The following is a 23797-nucleotide window of genomic DNA, read 5'->3' on the forward strand; positions in this document are numbered from 1 at the left end:
TATATCACACTACATACTATTGAATAATATTACAGCAAAAAACTACAAAAATCAATCAGAGACATTGAAATAATTAGGTAATTATCTCTTTGTGGCAACTCCTGTCTGACAGCTGGCGAGCAACAGACCGTCTGGGACGCAAGCTGAGTCAGCGCCTGTTTTTTGCCAGACTTCCCCACCCTATAGCAGGCAATATATGCCACTTACGATTTTTTTATTATCTTTCCCATGATCAGAGAATACAAATTAACAGGTTTAGAAGAAAAATAATTTTTTTTTTGGTATGCGCCTGTGGGTGATAAATGCTAAATAGCCCGAAGCCACACAAGGGTTAAAGTGCACAAATCATGCATGCATGCAAATATATATTATATATATTATATATATATTATATATATATATATATATATATATATATATATATATATATATGTATATATGTATATATATATATATTATATATATATATATATATATATATATATATATATATATATATATATGTATATATGTATATATATATATATATATATATATATATATATATATATATATATATATATATATATATATATATATATCTCTTGAGGTTATCTTGAGATGATTAGGTATATAAGGTATATGTTATATTATATTATATATATATATATATATATATATATATATATATATATATATATATATATATATATATATATATATGTCGTACCTAGTAGCCAGAACGCACTTCTCTGCCTACTATGCAAGGCCCGATTTGCCTAATAAGCCAAGTTTTTATGAATTAATTGTTTTTCGACTACCTAACCTACCTAACCTAACCTAACCTAACTTTTTTGGCTACCTAACCTAACCTAACCTATAAAGATAGGTTAGGTTAGGTTAGGTAGGGTTTGTTAGGTTCGGTCATATATCTACGTTAATTTTAACTCCAATTAAAATAAATTAGCTTCATACATAATGGAATGGGTAGCTTTATCATTTCATAAGAAGAAAATTAGAGAAAATATGTTAATTCAGGAAAACTTGGCTTATTAGGCAAATTGGGCCCTGCATAGTAGGCTGAGAAGTGAGTTCTGGCTACTAGGTACGACATATATATATATATGTCGTACCTAGTAGCCAGAACACACTTCTCAGCCTACTATGCAAAAACATTAATTCATGAAAACTTGGCTTATTAGGCAAATCGGGCCTTGCATAGTAGGCTGAGAAGTGCGTTCTGGCTACTAGGTACGACATATTATATATATATATATATATATATATATATATATATATATATATATATATATATACTGTATATATTATATATATGATTCTGGTATAAGTGGCTAAATGGCACACATTATATATATATGATTTAAGAGTACTGTGCAAGATTTAAAAGTCCTGAGCGGTAAAGGGGGCACCCATACGCTAGCCAGGGGTGATAGAAAACAGCTGCCATCTTTGAAAAAAATCCAGCAAAGGCCGCCATTGGAGAAAGGCCTCATTTACGATCAGGACATGGCAAGCACATTACTTTCTGGCTCCCGACCATGCTCTGTACACAGCTCCACCCAGTCATTGACCCATGAGGAAATCCACACTTATTTCAAAAAGCCAAGGAAAGTGATATTAATGACTGACACTGATAAGGACTGTACACAGGACTCAGATGAGAGTGATACAGACAGTGGAAGTGACCTTGAGAGTGCCTCATGGGCGAGGCCTACAGCATCTCCGCTGCCTCCTTGCCCTCACTCCACACCACTCGCACCCCCACCAGACAGTTCATGTGGGCATGTGTAACATGATGATGTTTTGGGTGACCATTATGTGGAAGATGCCTCTTTTTCTGGCTTTAGTGATGTTCAATCTGAAAATAGCTTTACTACTACTGTCACTAGTAGCAGTAGTGTGCGTGGTGTTACCAGGCGGAGTTTTGCAGCGTCAGCTTCACGCCCAGCCAACGCCACCGCTTGATACCACATGGAGACAACACGGAACAAAGGCTCTCACGTTCAACTGATTTTTCCTCCTCTTCAGTTCGCGTCCGTAGTGTGCATAGACGGGCTTCAGCTCCTCCTCCACAGAGCACAAGTATTCCTCGCCATGGTATCGGTGTTATGTATCACTAGACACCAGGCGTATTTGTGTGGAGTCATGGTAAAGATTTTATTCCACAAATGACTGCATTTGACAATACAGATGTTGGGGTTACCAACCTTTTCTCATTTACAGGTAAGGACATGAGTGAAATGAACTATATTACTGCATATTTTGATGAGCTGCTCATGGAACATATTGTTCAGGAAACTAACAAATACACACCCGAACTTATTGAAAGTGAGTAAATATTACAATATTCACAATTACAGCATTGGAAAGATACTACTGTAGGTGAAATGTATGTTTTTCTGGCACTATGTATGATGAAGAAACATTGTATAAAACACGTCACCTCAGGAGCAAAGACTTGTGTTCCAACATCTGTTTTTGCAAAATATATCTCGCAACAGATTTGTGTTACTCCCCAGGTGTCTTCATTTTGCAAATAATGAATACCAGACTGAAGATGATAGACTATGGAAGGTGAGGCACATTCTGAATGAACTGATTGGAAAGTTCTGAGATTTCTATGTACCCGCTCAGAAGCTGGTGATTGATGAATCTCGTGCGCTTTTCAAAGGATGTGTTGCCTTCTGACTGTATATTCCCCCCAAACGCCACAGATTTAGATTGAAATTCTTTGTACTCTGTGACGGTGAAACAGGAATGGTCTTACACACGATACTATATTCTGGTACCAATGCAGTCCCGGTAATGATCAACATGGTTTCTCAGGTAGTGTGGTGGAGACACTGCTGGCACCATGGTTGAACAATGGCCACATTTTATACACACATCTATTATACAAGTCCCTTGCTAACTAGGTTCTTGCTTGAAAATAGAACTGGAGTGTGTGGCAAAGTAAAGGCGAAAAGAAAGAAAATGCCAGTGTTTGACAATAATATTGCACTAGGTGAATGCCAGGTAAGAAAAATTTATCAAATACTTTCAGTGCTGTGGAAAGACAAGCGAGAAGTGAACATGTTGACAACCATTCACACTGGTACAATGGTGAACAGTGGCAAGGTGAACAAAGTAACCAAAGAACAAATATGTAAACCAGATTGTGTCGTTGACTATAACACAGTCGGTTGGTTGATAAATGTGACATGATTGTAGGCACTGTCGAGTGTGTACGTAAAACAGTAAAGTGGACCATGATGATGTTTTTTTCATCTTGTTGATGTAACCATGCTGAACAGTTACAATAAGTATCTAGTGAAAATAGGTCGTAAACCAAGTTTTCTTGTGTTTAGTTTATCCGTTCTGACACAATTACTAAAAAAGTTTGGCAATGATATTCCTGGCATACAAAGAGGCATTCAGAACCTAGTATTGCACCATGCTGCTACACCCAGGTTGGCTTACAGGGAGGGCATTCAAGTACACTCAACAGAAAATTTACCACCAACTGGAAAGTGTGCAGTAGGCCAGTGTGAGTGCATTGTTTGTAAGACCACACAAAGGAGACCACAGAAACAAATTGGTGCTATCAGGTAAGAAGCGTGTGGTGTCCCCCTGTGTCATGTCAAATGTTTCAAGGAGTATCACACTCTCCAGAACTTCTAAATGTCCAATAATGGTGCAAAAAAAAAACAATACATACTGAGTGAGTGCATGTATATGTTGATGAAAAATCTGAATACATATTATATTTGCTGTAAAAAAAACCTAGCATTGAATGTAATGAAACGCCATTTTCTGGGTGAGCCCCGGAGGCTCCCAGCAGCTATCAAGCTGATATATGTTATATTAGTCTGGGGCATGAGTTCAGCCTACCGAGGGACACGAGCCCGAATCTGTCCCCCTCAAAGAGGCAAAGGGAGCAATGGCCTATAGAAACCCATGTGGTTGGGGGCATTCCATGTCTGCCATCGACCAGGGTTGGCACCCAAAAAGGTAGGCATAACAAAACAAATCCCACTTGGTAAGAAAGAGCGACCGAAAATCGAACAGGGAGGCAGAACGCACCCTACACTTAAGGAAACAAGCAAATGTCACACCTCACAGTCAAGCCGTCTGTTGGCACAGCTCCCCCCCCCCATTGGGAGGGAGAGGGGGTCCCCAGAACCCCCCATGCCGGCTACCCAAGCTATCCAATTCAGAGGCCGAGTATCAAAAAGGAAACAGAACTGCCAACTGGAGGGAGAGAGGGTTGCCAGGAATCTTCCAAGGCTCGCCAACTCCATCAAAATATTAAATATGTACCCAACTCAACTAATGATTAATCAACCAATTACTCCATGGGATAACTGGGATCTATCAGTTGATTTTGTAAATGCGCCCAAGAAAGATAGTGTGCACTCTACACTATTAAAACAGTTAACACTGAAAGGCATCACTGAAAGTACTCAGAGTATGGGTAACGATGTGTATCAGTGCTATACCGACTGCTCTGTAGAAGAAGGTGGACGATGTGCATGTAATATATTTGAACAATCTTCTCTCGTACATACAGCAATGAAGCGCGTCAATGACTGGGCAAGTACAACTCAAACCGAACTTGCAGGCATGTACCTTGCCACTGAATTTTTAAAAGACAAAGGCAGTAGACTTGTATACTGTGACTCGCAGAGTGCACTCCTGGCATTTAATGCACATAGTAGTGACACCCAGAAAATAGTCAGTGATATTCGAATGAATGTTTTAGCTGCTAAAGAAAACAGATTTGAAATTAAATTCCTATGGATACCATCACATGTTGGCATCTCAAGGCATGACACTGTTGATATGCTTGCAAAGACAGCCTGTAGAAAACCAGTGGTAGAAATTGATATGGGTATTTCATTAGCAGTGACAAAGAGAATACTTAAACAAATATCTAATGAAGATCTCACCGACCTAACAAATTCACAAAGACCTGAAAGTTGTAGCATTAAATATTATGATAGATATCGTGAGGAGACATTCACGTATGGGACTAATAGAACAAGAACCCGGCAATGTGATGTTATAGTGGCCAGAATACGCCTGGGATATAGACATATCTGGCAGCTTTCTTAAAACCCAAATGTCGAGTACACAATGTGTCAACTTTGTGAAAGAGAAAACATGCACTCTCTTGAACATTATATTGTAGAATGTCCCATACTGACCGACTTTTGCCCTCCTGGGCTAAGGTATGCTGAACTCTGTAATTACTATATGAGTACTGGAACATTTGATGATATATTGGACTTGTATCCAAGAGTGACCATGTAATATATCGATTATACAATGTATGTATATGATGTAACTATATAACCTGAATTTGTAAAACACCTTAATCACCTTCAGTGATTATGTGCTTAATTGCACACTAGTTTCTTTATCAGCTATCTCAGCTTGTCAGAGTAAATGAGACAAATGTATGTGAATGCATGTGTGTGTATATATGTATGTATATGTGTGTGTGTATGTATATGTATGAGTATAAAGTACTGTATATATGGAAGCTGATCAGAATTACATTTCACCTTTGTAAATGTACATTAATGACACTATGTAAAAGACACATCGAACATTTTATGTAGCAGGCAGCCTTCAGTCTAAGACTATGAAGTTGTGCCCTGACAGGGTGCAAAGCCTGGGTAGGTAGATATGGAGGAGAAGCTGTTACCAATGCAGCAGGTCCCCCCTCTCCATGTTGCTGAAATTATCCAATTGAAAGGCAAATGCCAATACACATGGTACCAGCAACGTCGCAGGAGCTGCCAGAACGAGGTCGACGTCAACAACGAACTGCCTTAGGGGCTCCAACTCCGGATTTTTCCTCAAGGTTGACTCCTGAAGCCTTTCCCAAAAAAGGGCTATTGCCGCAAGGCAGCGGAGGTTTAAAATCAGGGTTTTCCTTCCCCTAGATGGGCTGCCTTGCCAGGCTATCGAGTCCCATCTACCCGGAGCAGCTGGTTTTAAGGCGCCAGAGGCACGTCCTCGCCCCTTCTCCTGTCGGTAAAAGCAGTTCCGCCGGACTTAAAAACTAAGCCACCCGTGCAGGCCAGGAGTTGGACTTGGTTGTCAGAGGCTATTGGAGACGCATGCTGTATAGGAGCATTTTATGTCATGGGAGCTCGTCCCCCATTACCACCCTCTGGCTATGACAACCCCTTGGAACACTTTATGTAGGGCATACGTAAATCTGTGTATCTATGTATTTACATATGTAGGTTAGCTTAGCATTTTAAAAGCACCGAATCACCTTCTGTGGTTGAGTGTTCAATAAACCCCTGAACTATATGTTTAACACAACTCTAACCCTGTCCATGGAGGACAAAAGAAAATGTATATATGCTGCTTAGCATTGTAAATGTGTGGCCACGTCTGTGGTAGGGGAAAAAAAAAAAAAAACGCTCACCCAGAAAATGCCATTTCGTTACATTCAATGCTGATCTTCTGTGGAGCGAGTCCCTATAGCTACCTAGAGCAACCCAAAGAGAAGGAACTGGGGACTTACCTGGGAGGTGGACGCCACTCGCTCCTCAACTCGAAGTCAAGACAACTGGCTGCAACCTGCGACCAAAAGTCACACATGGACGACCAGGAACGTCGATAAAATAACATGCAGCCAGGACCCTATTCGATCACCGAAATCCCTGCGCCCGAATATCAGCCTAGGACATACTGCCAAAGATGGCAGTCAAAGCAGCAAACTTACGAACGTCGTGGGCACGAGGAGAGACCGCAGGCTAGCTAGATTTAATGACCCTGCGGACAACCTGGGAGACCCAAACCCTTGAACAGGGAACGAGGGAATCCGAATCAACCCAAAGCACATCACCAGCCACAGAAGCCAAGGCGCACAAATAACTTCGAAGAGCCGTAACTGGACACAACACATGATGCACCCCTGGCCTGACCAATCAAGCATCAGTGACCCAAGGACCTATTCAGAAAGTGGCTGTCTCGTTCTTTGCTAAAAAAAATAATAGAAGGCTGCAACCCAACAAACCTACCACCCACACCATAAGAGCAGAAACTTCTGCGCCGGAGGAGAGCATAAAGCTCCCCGACCCGACCCCCAGAGGCCAATGCCAACAGGAAAAGAGCCTTGGAAAAAATCCTGAACCGAAGGGGCCACCACAAACCGAGGAGAAGACAGAAAAGAGAGTACCCTGTCCAAGGACCAGGTCAACTTAGACAGTGCATGAGCAGGCCGGAGGTGAAACAATGCATGAGAAAGCTTACGGAACAGGGCCAAAGTGACATCCACCCCGAACGCAAGCAGGAGCGGCTCCGCCAGCACCGCACGATACTAGGTGACAATATTTGACATCAAATGACAGTCCTGAACAAGCTAAGAAAGAAAAGACAAGACAACCCAATCAGAAACAGAAGACAACCTATGAAGTGAGAAAATGGGGGAAAGAACGCCAGAAAACTTCATACTGTTTCCGAGACGAAGAGCGGAAGAGAAGACCGAAGACATTTGAGGACGTAAGTCCGGGTCCCTAAAACCAAAATGGGATAGCCCCGGGGCATCCAAGCGGGCAACCAACCAAGCACATTGCAGCAACCTAAACTGAGCATACAACACAGATGCCGCCTGTACCTGAACCTCGAGTGACAATACTGTAGAATGGGTAAATTGGAGCACGCGCAGAGAACACGTCTCGCAAGACTCCGGGTCAAAGGTGTACTTGACCCAACAGGCAGCATGATGGAGACAAAAGAGGTGACTGTCACCCTGAGACAAGGGCACAGAGCAACCTGAGCAACCAAGGCTGGTGCACAGAGCATGAGCTAACAGCATTGCTGTTTAGCTTGTGACCACAGCATCGCCTAAAAATGTCAAAATATATATGTAGCTGGTATTATTTAGCAATGATAGTATTACAGAAGAGCCTGACTGTGATAAAGACAGTGTATAATGTTATGATATCAGTGAATCAATGCAGTTCAAGATGTTCACAGCGCTAGCCACAGCACACTGCCATTATTTCGTCCATCTAAGAATCTTTAAACTACAGTACTACATGTTCCTTTACAAAATAAACTTGTCAAAAATTATTCATTTACAGGATTTAGTGACCAAGATTCTGATAATAGCAGGATTGTGGTGAGAATTAGCGATGTGCGTAGTATGTTGGGAGAAGTAATCTTGGCGAGGAGGGAGGGGGAGTTGGCGTCGTCTGCTGGCTGCTGTGCGACTTGTCATGCAGTTTTTGTTGCCGCTATGTTGTTTGGACACCATACCAGCTTAGCTAAGGTGAACAAAACATGTGTATACTTATTTATTTATATATATTTATATATATTTATATATATTTATATATTTATATATTTATATATATTTATATATTTATATATTTATATATATTTATATATATTTATATATATTTATATATATTTATATATATATATTTATATATATTTATATATATATATTTATATATATTTATATATATATAAACATATGTATATAGTGTAATAAAACCACAAACAGTATTGTGGAAGGAGGGAGGGAGGGCTGGTTGGGTGTGGCAGCCCACTCTCGTTTTTGGGCTCACCATACCAATTTAATTGTTCAATATGGAAATGTAGATACTTACAGTATATATAATGTGTGTATAGAATGCAGTAACAGCAAAAGGAGTTTGTTGGAAGGAACTATTTTGGTGAGGGAGGTAACATCATCATCTAGCATTGTCTGCTGGCTGCTGTGTGACTTGCCATGCAGTGTATGGTGGCCACTGCTGTTTGGACACTATACCAGCTTAGTTGTGCACTTACGGTGAATAAAACATGTAGACACTCATTTAGAACATGTGTATATAGTGTAATAAAACCACAAACAATATTGTGGGAGGAGGAACATTGGCAAGTTAAGTGTTGAAGGAGTGAGGGAGGGCTGGCTGGGTGTGGCAGCCCACTCTTTGTTTTTTGAGCTCACCATACCAGCTTAGTGGTTCATTACGGTGAACACACATGTAGATAGGTATATTCAATGTGTGTGTGTATATAGTGTAATAACAGCAAAAACACTCTTTGATTGATCATAAAATATAATATAGATGTCACACATATGAGCCCCATAACTTTGAGCACATAGATGTTCCACACATTGAACTACTGTATATAAATTCCACAAATTATACACTTTGGAATAATATTACAGCAAAAACAAAAGAAACAAATGAGAAACATCAAAATAATTGTGAAACATTACGTTCTCGGCAACTGCCGCCCTACGGGGCTTGGAGGAGTGACTCCATCGCTCAGCGCCCATACTTTGCTCAACTTCCCAGCTCCATCACGGCTAAAGTATGTCACATACTTTTTTTTTTTTTTTTTTTTGTTTCCTGTGATCAGAGACTGCATTTGAACAAAATATGAAAAGAAAAAATTTTTTTGAAAAGAATTTATTTTCAGTGCACCATGGGAGTGTCATATTTTAATGCAGTGCAGTGGTTAAAGAAAAGAAGGTAGTCATTCAACTGTACAAGTCCCCAGTGCACCCCCACCTGAATTATTGCATCCAGGCATGGAGACCTTATCTTCAGAAAGACATTGCTGCTCTGGAGAAGGTGCAACACCGGGCAACCCCAGAACTGCATCAAGCAAGCAGGTTAACTAAAATCATTTCAGAGCCAAGTCATCTGTTGTATCAGGAATAGCTGAGGGCTAACACTGCAAACCAGGCATGACAGGGCAGATCTCATCAAAACCTTTAAAATACTTAACAATTTGGAGGATGTTGATCCGGACAATGTCTTCAAAACGTCAGATGTAACACGAACGAGGAGTAACTGGTTCAAGCTCAACAAGCCACAATGTAGGACTGAGAACGAGAGATGCTTTTCACCAATAGGGTTATAAGCCCATGGGACCGCCTACCCACCGAAGCCATAAATGCGAAAACTCTGTTGGGTTTTAAAATACAACTGGAAAAGAGCAGGGCAAATGGGGGAACCTTTGACAAGTGAGTCACCAGCTTCCTGGCCTTGTCGAGGCCACTAGTATTAGTGGCCCTCGGGTAAATTCAGGTAAAAACTGGTTATGTTTACATTCAAAAAAGTCCAGGCCAAATATTGTATGGAAATAGATTTGTTGACATGCCTTGCATTGGGCAATAGGCATTCTGCAATCTTTTATTTTGTTCTGGTTATTTCCCATTGTTTTACAGTCCAGAATCAATGAAACACATAACACATATGAATTATTATTTTAACTTTTGCAATACAACAGCAAAAACTACGTCTTACGGTAAATGATTCCCAAATTGAACTAGAATTTAAACAATAATATCATTAGAAACTAAGAATATGACGATCCTGGAGGAATTTCACGAGAGCTGGAGGCCTACTCGGACGACTGTACTCGTGAACCCGTGCCTGGAGACACGAAATATGAACCCGATGGCAACGCCTTAACTCACAGCAATAACGTTAACAAAGGTGGTTTTCCCGGAGTACTGGAGCCCGACCAGCGTCAGCTCCATCTCCTCCTTCCAGAAGAGACTCTTGAACCAGTCTAATATTCTGTTGATTAGCGCCAGCATCTTGCTCAGCTCTCAGCAGTCACTTAATACGAATATCTTCCCGTCAGTCTATGACTAAACAGCAGCACCCAAACACCTATAGATGAAATAACCTTTCCTGACAGTAAGAGGATCAGGATCGAGATAAACAAGTGAGCAGCGTTCCTTGGCGTTGTGAAGGTTGCGATTTGATTGTCATCTGATTTATATAGTTTCTGAATAATCCATGTCCTTTTTAATAAATAATTTGATAAGACTTTGTATCTACAAGAGGGATGGGAAAATGGGTCTCTAGACTGAAAATATCCTTATAACCTTCTTAATGAGGCAAATTAATGATACATTAAGATAGCATTCAACGTATAAATAGCCAATAGATCACGTGAACAAATATCTATGGGCTCAAATTAAATTAACTATTACCATATTGTTATTTATATTAGTGTATTGAATGTATAAATGTTATTATTAATTTACATTAAATAATTACTTATCCAGAAAATCAACTAAAACGTTTAAAAAAGAAAATGTAGCAAGAACCTTATAATAATTGATTTATATACTGTGGTGTCATTTGGTCAAATACTACAATCAATATTTATCTTATTCCCTGAAGTCAATATTGAATTTGTTGCATATGTTGTAATCGATTGCGTAGACGTGACAGTATATAGCGTGCGAGGCTACGAGTAGCATATCATCTTACACTTGTCCATTCCAAAACAAGGCAACATTTAAGACATCATAGGACACTTTGGCTTGGATATATGATTCACCAAACTTGTGAGAGTGACTCACCTCTTGATTCACCGGCACTCGTGAAGCGTTATCTGTTTAGTATAACAGATTAGTATTTAGTTAATGTATATCTGACTTAATCTTTCTCTCTAGTTTACTTTGTTTCTTCACCATTTCCCCGATATCCTAGCACCAAATGTAAACTATTCACATACTTTGCGTCACTATGTATTTGAATGTGAAAACATTTCAGAATTCAAAGATAATTCCATTATAAATGTTCAAGAATTGTATAATTATTATTTAATTGATGTGTTAGCCAGAAATCTTAGCCAAGTATTTAAAGTTTGCGTATTATATAGCACATATAGGTAGTGCATGCACGTGGTTGACGCAACTTTTCCTTCGTCGCCCTCTGGGTGGGTGTGAGGTGTATGATTAGTAAATTGAACTATATTAGTAAAATTATTAACTGGCTCACCACATGTGTAAATTAGAGGCTGTTGTGACCAATCCTGGTGCAATCCCCAAAAAGACATATACATTAACATGTGTAACTAGCTTATCAAGATGTTAATCTTCATCTTGATGGGATCAAAGAAGATTTTTAATAACAAACCAATACTCCTGTCAAATAACGATGGTCAGCTTACAGCCTCTGATACTGCTATTGAGTTCAATAGGTTCTTCTTTTTCATTGGATCATCCCTTGCAAATGATATTCCATCTTCCAGTACTGATGTTCAGGACTATCTTACAGGTAAATATCCACAGTCTCTGTACCTAACGCAAACAAATTCCACTGATATTAATGAGATAATCCTTTCCCTTAAAACCAAGTCTAGTGCCTTTGAGGAGATACCAACTTTAATTTACAAAAGAGCCTCCAGATCTTTAGCCCCTGCTATTGCATTGCTCTTCAACAAGTCACTTGAACTCCAAACCTTTCCAGATATTATAAAAAAAGCGAGAGTATCCCCTGTAAGAGGAGCCACACATCTATGGATCATCCAATAAAATCAGCAGACTTCTAGATGTTACTACTGCTCGGCTTAGACTCGGTTACAAGTATCTCTGGGAATTCTCATTATCTGCCGATGTAGACCTGACCAAGTGTAAACTGTGTCAGCAAAATTATTCACACACCCTCCGTCACTATGTGATGGAGTGCGAAAAGATACGTGAATTTAGAGACAATTCTATAACCAATGTTCCAGCGATGTGTAAATATTTCATTCAAAATGATCTGCTACCAGAAATTTTAGCCAATTATCCCCAGTTTGTAAACTGTAGGTAGTAATTAAGTGATTGTAACCTATCCACCGCTGCCCACTGGATGGGGGGCGATGTGCAGGACAAACATATAAATTGTGACACTAGCTCTTCACATTTTTTTTTTTTAGATATATACAAGAGTTGTTACATTCTTGTACAGCCACTAATACGCGTAGCATTTCGGGCAGGTCCCTGGAGTACGATCCCCGCCGCGAAGAATCGTTGTTACAACCAAGTACTCATTTTACTGTTAAACAGAGGCTACAGTTAAGGATTTGCGCCCAGTAAATCCTCCCCATGCCATGATACGAACATATGTCAGGTGCTTAATTTAGAAACTGTACTTGTGGTCGATCTCGAACCCATTGTTGATGTGACGACTTATGTTGAATTTTGTAACTAGCTCATCAAGATTGTAACTTGCTTAGCTAAATGAATTGTGGGGTTCAGTCCCTGTGCCCATTATGTGCCTCTGTAACCCTTTCCACTACCGCCCACAAGATGGGTATGGGGTAATAATATGGTATGGGTATGGGGTGCATAATAAATGAACTAAACTAACTAACCCCAGTCCATAAATGTGGTGATCTCACTGATGTCAACAACTTCAGACCTATATCAATCCTGCCAAACTTGTCAAAAATATTTGAAAAACTAATCTACAAGCAGCTTTACTCTTATCTAGCCAAACACAATATACTTAGCTCTTGTCAATATGGCTTCAGATCCAAAAGAAGCACTAACGATGCACTTATTAGTATGATTAACTTGATACATGCAGCTCTTGATAAAAATGAGTTCCCTGTTGGGTTATTTGTGGACCTGCGTAAGGCTTTTGACACTGTCAACCACCAAAACCTTCTTCTTAAATTACATCATTATGGAGTCAGAGGTCACTCCCTGCAATACCTTAAATCTTACCTTACTGACAGGCTCTAGTATGTTTCCGTGAATAATTCAATTTCTCCCACCATACCCATCAACATTGGTGTTCCTCAGGGCAGCATACTTGGCCCTCTCTTCTTTCTCATCTACATTAATGGCCTTCCAAATGCCTCCCAACACCTCAAACGAATTCTATTTGCTGATGACACAACCTTCATTTACTCCAGTCCTGACCCCCTTGCTCTAAATATCACAGTGAATACTGAGCTAAATAAAGTCCATCTTTGGCTAACTGCCAACAAACTCCCCCTCAACATTGACAAAACTTTCTATATTTTGCTTGGCAATAAATCCTCAAATCAAATAAATCTCAGGATAAATAATACCCAAATTTGTAACAAAATAGATGGCAAATTCCTTCGCGTTCTCATTGACCACAAGCTGAATTTCCAGGGACACATTCTAAATACAAGCAGGGGTTGGGGTCTAAGCTAATCGAAACAACTAGAGACCCTAGAGCTGCCAGTTTTCTTTTTCAGCGCCTTAGTGTGGCAATCCAGAGAGGAAATGCTCACCGCATCCATGGTTCCTGCTCGCCATCTGAGGAGCTGGAGGAGCTATTCAACTTGTGACAAGCAGCCTTGTACCCTGCATGTAATCAATATTGAAACTTTTTTTGTGTAATGACATTTTCAAATAAAGTTAGATAAATATACACACATACCAAAAGAATAGGGGTGGTAGGAGAAGAAAATATCAAAGTGTTCAGTGAGGATCCACAAGGTCTTCTCTGAGTACTCTTTATTTTCTTCTCCGAGGCTATGGGTCCCTACACTTGCACCAGAGGTGGTACCCTTTCTAAATATATAAAAAAAAATAAAAAATTGTTGGCATTCTTTTTAAGATCAGATATTATGTTCCTCGCCCTGCCCTGGTGACGCTCTATTACTCCCTCATCTATCCTTATCTCAACTATGGTATTTGTGCTTGGGGTTCTACTACCCAAAATCATTTACGCCCTCTAATTACTCAACACAAAGCTGCTATTAGGACAATATCCAACTCTGGCCCCAGACATCACTCGGTACCCCTACTCAAATCTCTGAATATGTTAGATATTAAATCACTGCACATCCTCTCATGTGTATTATATATATATATATATATATATATATATATATATATATATATATATATATATATATATATATATATATATATATATATATATATATATATATATATATATATATATATATATAAAACGCTGAACTGTATTGCCAATCCTGACCTTAAAAGCTTCATTGAAGGTTGTAACAGAACTCATGTGCACCACACCAGAAACAAATACCTATTTGATATTCCAAGAGTTAAATTTAATCAAACTAGGAATGCTCTACAAATCAAGGGACCCAGAATGTGGAATGACCTTCCCAACCATGTTAAAGACTGTACCTCTCTCAACCAGTTTAAGATAAAAACTAAGCACTACCTAATTAACTCCCTGTAACCTACCTTACCCCTATAATGTCAACCCATGTCTGTTATTTTTAAACAATGCTGTTTGTCGACCAAATTGTATTTTTGCTGTTTTTCTGCCATGTTCCCCCCCTTTTTTATTTTTAGATTTTCTCAGCACATTTTATACTTTAATCTCAATTAGTATTAAGTTTTAGTCTTTAGTGTTTTTCCTGCCCGAAACGCTTTGCGTAATAGTGGCTTTAGGCATTGTATGTACTAGCTCTATCTATAAATTCATCAATATTTGTATCACCCCTTGTATGTGTGTACCTGAATAAAGATTTGATTTGATTTGATTTAATTTTTTTTAATTGTAACTTGCTTAAGTAAGTAATTGTCAAAAGAAGGTGCCAAGGTGCCGTAACTTGCTTTAAAGGAATTTGGGGTTCAGTTCTAGAGCCTATTATATATGTGCCTCTAACCTCTTTCACTACCCCCCCCCCCCCCCCTTTCATCCCAAAGAATGGGTTTAATAATATCCAGCTACTCAGAAAAAGGCATTCGGCCGGATGTAGTCTACAAGGATTTTGCTCAAGCTTTTGATAAGGCACCACCTTACCTTGGGGTTATCTTGCGATGATTCCGGGGATTAGCGTCCCTGCGACAACGAGGAGGCCTCGACCAGGCCTCCTCGGTTGATCAGGTATCCTTTGGAGGTATTTGTCAAGTTCTCTCTTGAACACTGCGAGGGGTCGAGTTATGCCCCTTACGTGTAGTGGAAGCGTGTTGAACAGTCTCGGGCCTCTGATGTTCATAGAGTTCTCTCTCAGAGTACCTATTGCACCTCTGCTTTTCAACTGGGGTATTCTGCACATCCTGACATGCCTTCTGGTCTCATGTGGTGTTATTTCTGTGTACAGGTTTGAGACCAGCCCCTCTAGCATTTTCCACGTGTAAATTATTATGTATCTCTCCCGCCTGCGCTCAAGAGAATACAGATTTAGGCATTATAGTTGGGTTTAGCATCTCTAATTGAAAAGTTCTTGTTATCCAACCTGCCATTTTTCTTGCAGTTGTCACGGCTACTTTATTGTGTTCTTTAAAGGTAAGGTCTTCCGACATGAGTACACCCAAATCCTTTACATTTCTTTTTCGTTCCATGTTATAATTTGAGTGCGTTTTGTACATGGTTTCTGTTTTTGTATTTTATTTTTTTTCCAAAGCGCAGGAGCTAGAACTTATCTTCATTCAATACCAAATTATTTCCTGTAACCAATTGAAAGACCTGACTTACATCTGATTAGAGGTTTGTTGTGTCCTCTATGTTGTCTACTCTCATAAAAATCTAGTGTCAGCGGCAAAGGATGATACAGTATTATAGATTGTGTCCTTGTCTATGTCCGAAATTATAGTCTCATCTAACGACCAATGTGTACTATAGCTCTGCCTTTCCATTCAAAAAGATTTAATTTTATTTTTTTAAATTGTCATCTTGTTATTGTCTATTTTTTCTTGTTTTTTGCTATATTTTTTTATATATTCCATACTGCCTTATTCCATTTGAACACTGGCTTTGCCTGTGTCCTCTAGTTTAAACTTTATCATTCAGTGTACTTGAGTGTTCTTCTAGCTAATCTACCTCTTTGTTTTAGTGTAACTTAAGTAACTAATTATATTGTAATTATAATATTATAGTAAGTAAGTTTTTATTTTATAGAATTATTAATTGTTAGTTGATTTGTATTGGTCATCTATTGAAAAGGCCGACGGGTACTTATCAACTGGGTACGTGCCTAGTCATGTGGGAATAATAGGAAATGACATTGCAGACGAAGCTGCAAAACTTGCAACTAAGAGAAGAAATGTAGACATTTACATATCACAGAGTCTATCACAGATAAAGAAAGTAATTAGAAACAGAGCAATGCAAAAGATGTACAGTGACCATGTGGGGGTTTTCTTTTTTGCATTCACGACTGCAATGTGTACGTCGCCAATGTACATGTGGCAGACGCTTCACGAAACTGTCGGAATTAGCAGAATAGAAAATACGAGAGCAACCGTACAGGGCCTGGGAGCAAGGTCGACTTAGAGTCCTTGAGGGTCTCTTCTCAGACTAGCCTCACCTGGTCCTGCTCCACGTTGATCGTTGGAATCTCCTCAATGATTTAACACTTTAAGGGACTCCTAGGGTCCTCATCACATTTATAGTTTAATGAATATAGGCAACTCGGTGTTGAAGACACCTAGAGCTGAAGGCTTGAGTAATACTGGCAGTATTCAGAAGTGGTCCAACGGAAACACCGCATAAAGCTTATCAGTAGTTTATTTACTAAATTAACCACTAATACAAAGGGTGTTTGATTTACTTTAGATTGGCGTCAGAAAGGCTATGGTTGCATTAGCGAGACTCTTGACGCCTGGGTAATCGACTCGGATCCAATCGTGGCGAAACACCTAACTTAACACAGTTGACAGTCAATCATCAACACGGCAACCTAACTGCCGGTATGCAAAGGGATCACAAGAGTTCCAACCGGATATTCAGATTCAGATTCAGATGTTTATTCAGGTAAGGTATATACATACAAGTGATGTTACATTAATGGATTGATATATAGATAGAGCTAGTACATACAATGCCTAAAGCCACTATTACGCAATGCGTTTCGGGCAAGAAAAACATTAATATCTAGAACTTAATACTAATTGAGCATAAAGAATAAAAAGTGTTGAGAACAAATACAAATAAAGATAAAAAAAAAGGGGGAACATGACTGAAAAAGCAGCACAAATACAATAGGTTGACAAACAGTGTTGATTAAAAAAAAAGAAAATAACAGACATGGGTTGACAATAGAGGAGTGAGGTAGATTACAGGGAATTTATTAGGTAGTGTTTAGTTTTTATCTTAAACTGGTTGAGAGAGGTACAGTCTTTAACATGGTTGGGAAGGTCATTCCACATTCTGGGCCCCTTGATTTGCAGAGCATTTCTAGTTTGATTAAGTCGTACTCTAGGAATATCAAAACTGTATTTATTTCTGGTGTGGTGCTCATGGGTTCTGTTACAACCTTCTATGAAGCTTTTGAGATCAGGATTGGCATTATAGTTTAGCGTTTTATATATGTATAATACACATGAGAGAATGTGCAGTGACTTAATATCTAACATATTCAGAGATTTGAGTAGGGGTACCGAGTGATGTCTGGGGCCAGAGTTGGATATTGTTCTAATAGCAGCTTTGTGTTGGGTAATTAGAGGACGTAAGTGATTTTGGGTAGTAGAACCCCAAGCACAAATACCATAGTTGAGATAAGGATAGATAAGGGAGTAATAGAGAGTCACCAGGGCAGGGCGTGGTACATAATATCTGATCTTAGAAAGAATGCCCACAGTTTTTGAAACTTTTTTTGATATATTTAGAATGTGTCCCTGGAAATTCAGCTTGTGGTCAATGAGAATGCCAAGGAATTTGCCATCTAATTTGTTACAAATTTGGGTATTGTTTATTTTGAGATTTATTTGACTAGAGGATTTATTGCCAAACAGAATATAGAAAGTTTTGTCAATGTTGAGGGGGAGTTTGTTGGCAGTTAGCCAAAGATGGACTTTATTTAGCTCAGTATTTACTGTGGCATTTAGAGCAAGAGGGTCAGGACTGGAGTAAATGAAGGTTGTGTCGTCAGCAAATATAATTGGTTTGAGGTGTTGGGAGGCATTTGGAAGGTCATTAATGTAGATGAGAAAGAGGAGAGGGCCAAGTATGCTGCCCTGAGGAACACCAATGTTGATGGGTAGGGTGGGAGAAATTGTATTATTCACAGAAACATATTGGAGCCTGTCAGTAAGGTAGGACTCGAGGTATTGTAGGGAGTGTCCTCTGACTCCATAATGATGTAATTTAAGAAGAAGGTTATGGTGGTTGACAGTATCAAAAGCTTTACGCAGGTCCACAAATAACCCAACAGGGAACTCATTTTTATCAAGAGCTGTATGAATCGAGTTAAGCATACTAATAAGTGCATCGTTAGTGATTTTTTTGGGTCTGAAGCCATATTGGCAAGGGCTAAGTATATTGAGTTTGGCTAGATATGAGTAAAGCTGCTTATATATTAGTTTTTCAAAAATTTTTGACAAGTTTGGCTGGATTGATATAGGTCTGTAGTTGTTAAAATCTGTGGGGTCACCACATTTGTGGACAGGCGTTACTCTCGCTTTTTTTAGAATATCTGGAAAGGTTTGGAGTTCAAGTGACTTGTTGAAGAGCAAAGCAATAGCAGGGGCTAAAGATCTGGAGGCTTTTTTGTAAATTAAAGTTGGTATCTCCTCAAGGGCACCAGACTTGGTTTTAAGGGAAAGGATTATCTCATTGACGTCAGTGGAGTTAATAGGCTTTAGGTACAGAGACTGTGGATAGTTACCTGTAAGATAGTCCTTAATGTCAGTACTGGAAGATGGAATATCATTTGCAAGGGATGAACCAATGGAAGAGAAGAACCTATTGAACTCAATAGCAGAATCAGAGGCTGAAAGCTGACCATCGTTATTAGACAGGAGAGTCGGTTTGTTATTTAAAGATTTCTTTGATCCCAATATTTGTGAAATTGTGCTCCAAGTTTGTTTAATGTTGCTCTTTATTTGAGTAAATTTATCTTCGTAGTATTTAGTTTTGGCTCGTCTAATTATCTTAGATAGCAATAATGAGTAATTCTTTGAGAATTCTTTGGAGACAATTCCTAACCTATACTTCTTCTCAAGGTCGTGTTTTTTGTTAATGGATTTCAGTATTCCCTTTGTAAGCCAAGGATTGTTAAGCCTTTTGCTTGTGACTTGTTTTGTAAGCCTAGGACAGTGGGTGTTATAAAGGCTAAGAGTTGTTTGTAGAAAAGATTGCACTGCTAGGTTGATGTCCCCTATGTTACCTAACTCGGACTCCCAGTTGACATTATCAGCAGCAGTTATAAAATTGTTTATAGCAGTTTCATTGTGCAGCCTAAAGCTTAACTCCCTTGTTTCTAGAGGTGGTTTGCTAATGTTAGTTAAGAGAAATGTGGGGTAATGGTCTGTAGTGCTATCGGTGATTATACCTGAAGTAAGCGGAGAGGTTATGTTGGTCCAGATGTGATCTAGAGTCGTGGCAGTGCTATCAGTGATTCTAGTAGGTCTAGTGATTAAGGGTATGAGGAAGCAGGAATTCATACAGTTGAGGAAGCTAACAGCAGTAGGGTGTTCTGGCTCGCAGAGGTCAATATTAAAGTCCCCTGCGATAATTAGGTGGTTTTTGTTCAGTCTGTTATCAAGTATTAGATTTCTAAGGTTTGAGTTGAATTCAGACACATCAGTGTTGGGAATTCTATAGACTGCACCCACAGACAGGACAGACTCGGCACCCTTGACTCTGAAGCTGGCGAAGATATACTCCCCATATCAGTCTCTAGTTCTAATTTCTTTTAAGCATGTTAGTTCTTGGTGGCAGTAAAGAGCAGTGCCACCACCTCTCTGAAGTTGACGACAGTTGTGAATTGCTGAGTAGTTAGGCATGTTAAAGAGTTGAGTAGTATCCTCTTTCAACCATGTTTCAGTAAGTATAATAAAAGAGAATTTGTTGCCAATAGTTTCAATCAAGGCACTAACATCATCGAAGTGTTTACCTAGGGATCTAACGTTCAAATTGATTACAGAGATATTGTGATTATGAGTTAATACATTGTTTACATCATGTGCTGCAAAATATCTGCAATTTAGATCATTAAAGTGATTATTGTCATAGATAGTGGATAAGAGGTTAAGTTCTGGGTCTATACGTGTCTGCATAAAAAAAGCTGATTGCAGAATCAGAAATAAGTAGAAATAAGCTATAAAATAGGGAAAAATATATACACAATACTGTACAAAACAAACACAAAAGGGGCTTACAGGGGTACAATGGAGTAAGGGAGTATGGCTAGGCTAGGCAACCTAGGCAATAAATGAGATTAAAGAAAAAACATATAAACATGGACTATACAAAACACAAGATATAGAAATACAAAACAAAAAATATAAGCAAGACTAAGCAATACAAAAAACAAATTGAGCAAAAATGAAAAAAAATGAGGTAGATTGCTTACGAGTACTCTCAGGTACACTGTAAGTAACAATTTGCAATTTGAGATGCAGGCAAAGCCAGGGGTACAATGGAGTAAGGGAGCATGGCGAGGCTAGGCAACCTAGGTAATAAATGAAATCAAAGAAAAGTTGAATAATAAACATAGGTAAAACATTCGGTAATGATGATATGCAATAACTCACAAATACACTGTCAATGGGACAGGCAATAACATGCACAATAATAATGACACACAATAACTAAATGTGTGGTGTGTGATCCAAAAAAAGCACTAACGATGCACTTATTAGTATGATTAATTTGATACATGCAGCTCTTGATAAAAATGAGTCCCCTGTTGGGATATTTGTGGACCTACGTAAGGCTTTTGACACTGTTAACCACCAAAACCTTCTTTTTAAATTACATCATTATGGAGTCAGAGGTCACTCCCTGTAATACCTTCAGTCCTACCTTACTGACAGGCTCCAGTATGTTTCTGTGAATAATTCCATTTCTCGGACACTACCTATAAACATCGTTGCTCCCACAGGGCAGCATACTTGCCCTCTTTCTCATCTACATTAATGACCTTCCAAATGCCTCTCAACACCTCAAACCAATCTTATTTGCTGATGACACAACTTTCATCTTCTCCTGTCCTGACCCTCTTGCTCTAAATGTTACTGTGAATATTGAACTAAATAAAGTCCATCTTTGGCTAACTGCTAACAAACTCACCCTTAACATTGGCAAAACTTTCTATATTTTATTTTGTAATAAATCCTCAAATGAAATTAATTCAAGAATAAACAATATACAAATCAGTAGTAAAGTTGATGGTAAATTCCTTGGTGTCCTCATCGATAACAAGCTGAATTTCCAGGAACACATTCTAAATATAGCAAAAAAAGTTTCTAAAACTGTTGGCGTTCTTTCTAAGATCAGATATTACGTTCCTCGCCCTGCCCTGGTGACGCTCTATTACTCTCTCATCTATCCTTATCTCAACTCAAAAAAAAAAAAAAAAAAAAATTTTTTTTTGAAGTCACTGCACATCCTCTCTTATAATAATATAATAATAATTTTTATTTAGGCAAAGGTACATACATAAAGAGATTTTACAAAGTTTGTTGGCTTTATAGATAGAGCTAGTACATACAATGCCTAAAGCCACTATTACGCAAAGCGTTTCGGGCAGGAAAAAACACTACTGACTAAAGCTTAAAACTAATGGGTAAAAAGAAAAAAATGCGTTGAGTACAAATAAAAATAGAGGTAAAAGAGGGGGGGAACATTGTTGAAAAAACAGCACAAATACAATTATAAATTATTACAGAAAATTACATTAAAACAGCGTTGATTTGTAAAACAAAAAAAAAAAACAAAAAACATACATGGGTTGACAATAGAAGGGTAAGGTAGGTTACATGGAATTTATTAGGTATAGCTTCGTTTTTAACTTAAACTGGTTGAGAGAGGTACTGTCTTTAACATGGTTGGGAAGGTCATTCCACATCCTGGGCCCCTTGATTTGTAGAGCATTTCTGGTTTGATTAAGTCGTACTCTAGGAATATCAAAACTGTATTTATTTCTGGTGTGGTGCTCATGGGTTCTGTTACAACCTTCTATGAAGCTTTTGAGATCAGGATTGGCATTACAATTTAGCGTTTTGTATATGTATAATACACATGAGTGAATGTGCAGTGACTTAATGTCTAACATATTCAGAGATTTGAGTAGGGGTACCGAGTGATGTCTGGGGCCAGAGTTGGATATTGTCCTAATAGCAGCTTTGTGTTGAGTAATTAGAGGACGTAAGTGATTTTGGGTAGTGTACTCTAGTGTACACTACACTTTGGTAGTGTACTCTAGTGTACTCTTGTGTACTCTATATTTAAAACTCTGAATTGTAATGTCAATCCTGACCTTCAACGCTTCCTAGAAGGTTGTAACAGAACTCATGTGCACCACACCAGAAACAAATACCTATTTGATATTCCAAGAGTTAAATTTAATCAAACTAGGAATGCTCTACAAATCAAGGGACCCAGAATGTGGAATGACCTTCCCAATTATGTCAAAGATTGTACCTCTCTCAACCAGTTTAAGATGAAAATTAAGTACTACCTAAATAACTCCATGTAACCTATCTTACTCCTAAATGTCAACCCATGTCTTACTATTTAAAAAAAGAAAAAAAAAGAAAAGCTGTTTGTTGACCAACTTTTATATTGGCTATTTTCTACCATGTTTCCCCCTTTTTTTTCTTTTATTATTTTTGTTTTCATTCAACACAATTTATACTTTAAGCTCAATTACTATTAAGTTTTAGTTTAAGTATTTTTTCCCCACCTCTCCTTGCCCGAAACGCTATGCGTACTAGTGGCTTTAGGTATTGTATGTACTACCTCTATCTTTAAATCTAACAGAATGTTTGTACTGTAACGCTGCAACTATGTATGTACTGTTCCTAAATAAATTATTATTATTATTATTATTACCTGTATACTAAGTCTGCTATCGAGAATTCACTGCCCTCCTTCGTGGCCGAACGAATGCCAAGCAAGACTAAGGAAAGGTTGTCGACCCAATCATCAGGGCGTGCTTGAGCTCTTAGGGCGGCTTAACTTTTAGTTGTCTATGAAAGCGTTCTACCATTCCGTTTGACTCAGGGTGGTATGCTGTGGTTCGGTTGTGTGTGGTGCCGAGGAATTCCATAAGTTCCTTCCATAAATATGATTCGAACTGTCGTCCTTGGTCGGTGATGATGACAGAGGGGCTGCCGAAACGGGCGACC

At 38.7% G+C, this 23797-nt stretch overlaps 1 protein-coding gene across 1 annotated transcript in view; it reads right to left on the reverse strand.

Annotated features, from left to right (window-relative positions):
• The window catches only part of Arl8 (ADP-ribosylation factor-like protein 8), a 33607-nt gene extending 22955 nt beyond the window's left edge, over positions 1-10652 (reverse strand). Inside the window, exon 1 of the mRNA XM_045760561.2 lies at positions 10445-10652. Within this exon, the coding sequence (XP_045616517.1) occupies positions 10445-10567 (123 nt within the window). The 5' untranslated portion in view covers positions 10568-10652. The remainder of the gene's footprint in view (positions 1-10444) is intronic.
• Positions 10653-23797: the final 13145 nt, after the last annotated feature.

This window comes from Procambarus clarkii, chromosome 63, assembly GCF_040958095.1.
Source record: "Procambarus clarkii isolate CNS0578487 chromosome 63, FALCON_Pclarkii_2.0, whole genome shotgun sequence".
In the NCBI taxonomy this organism is placed as follows: Eukaryota; Metazoa; Arthropoda; class Malacostraca; order Decapoda; family Cambaridae; genus Procambarus; species Procambarus clarkii.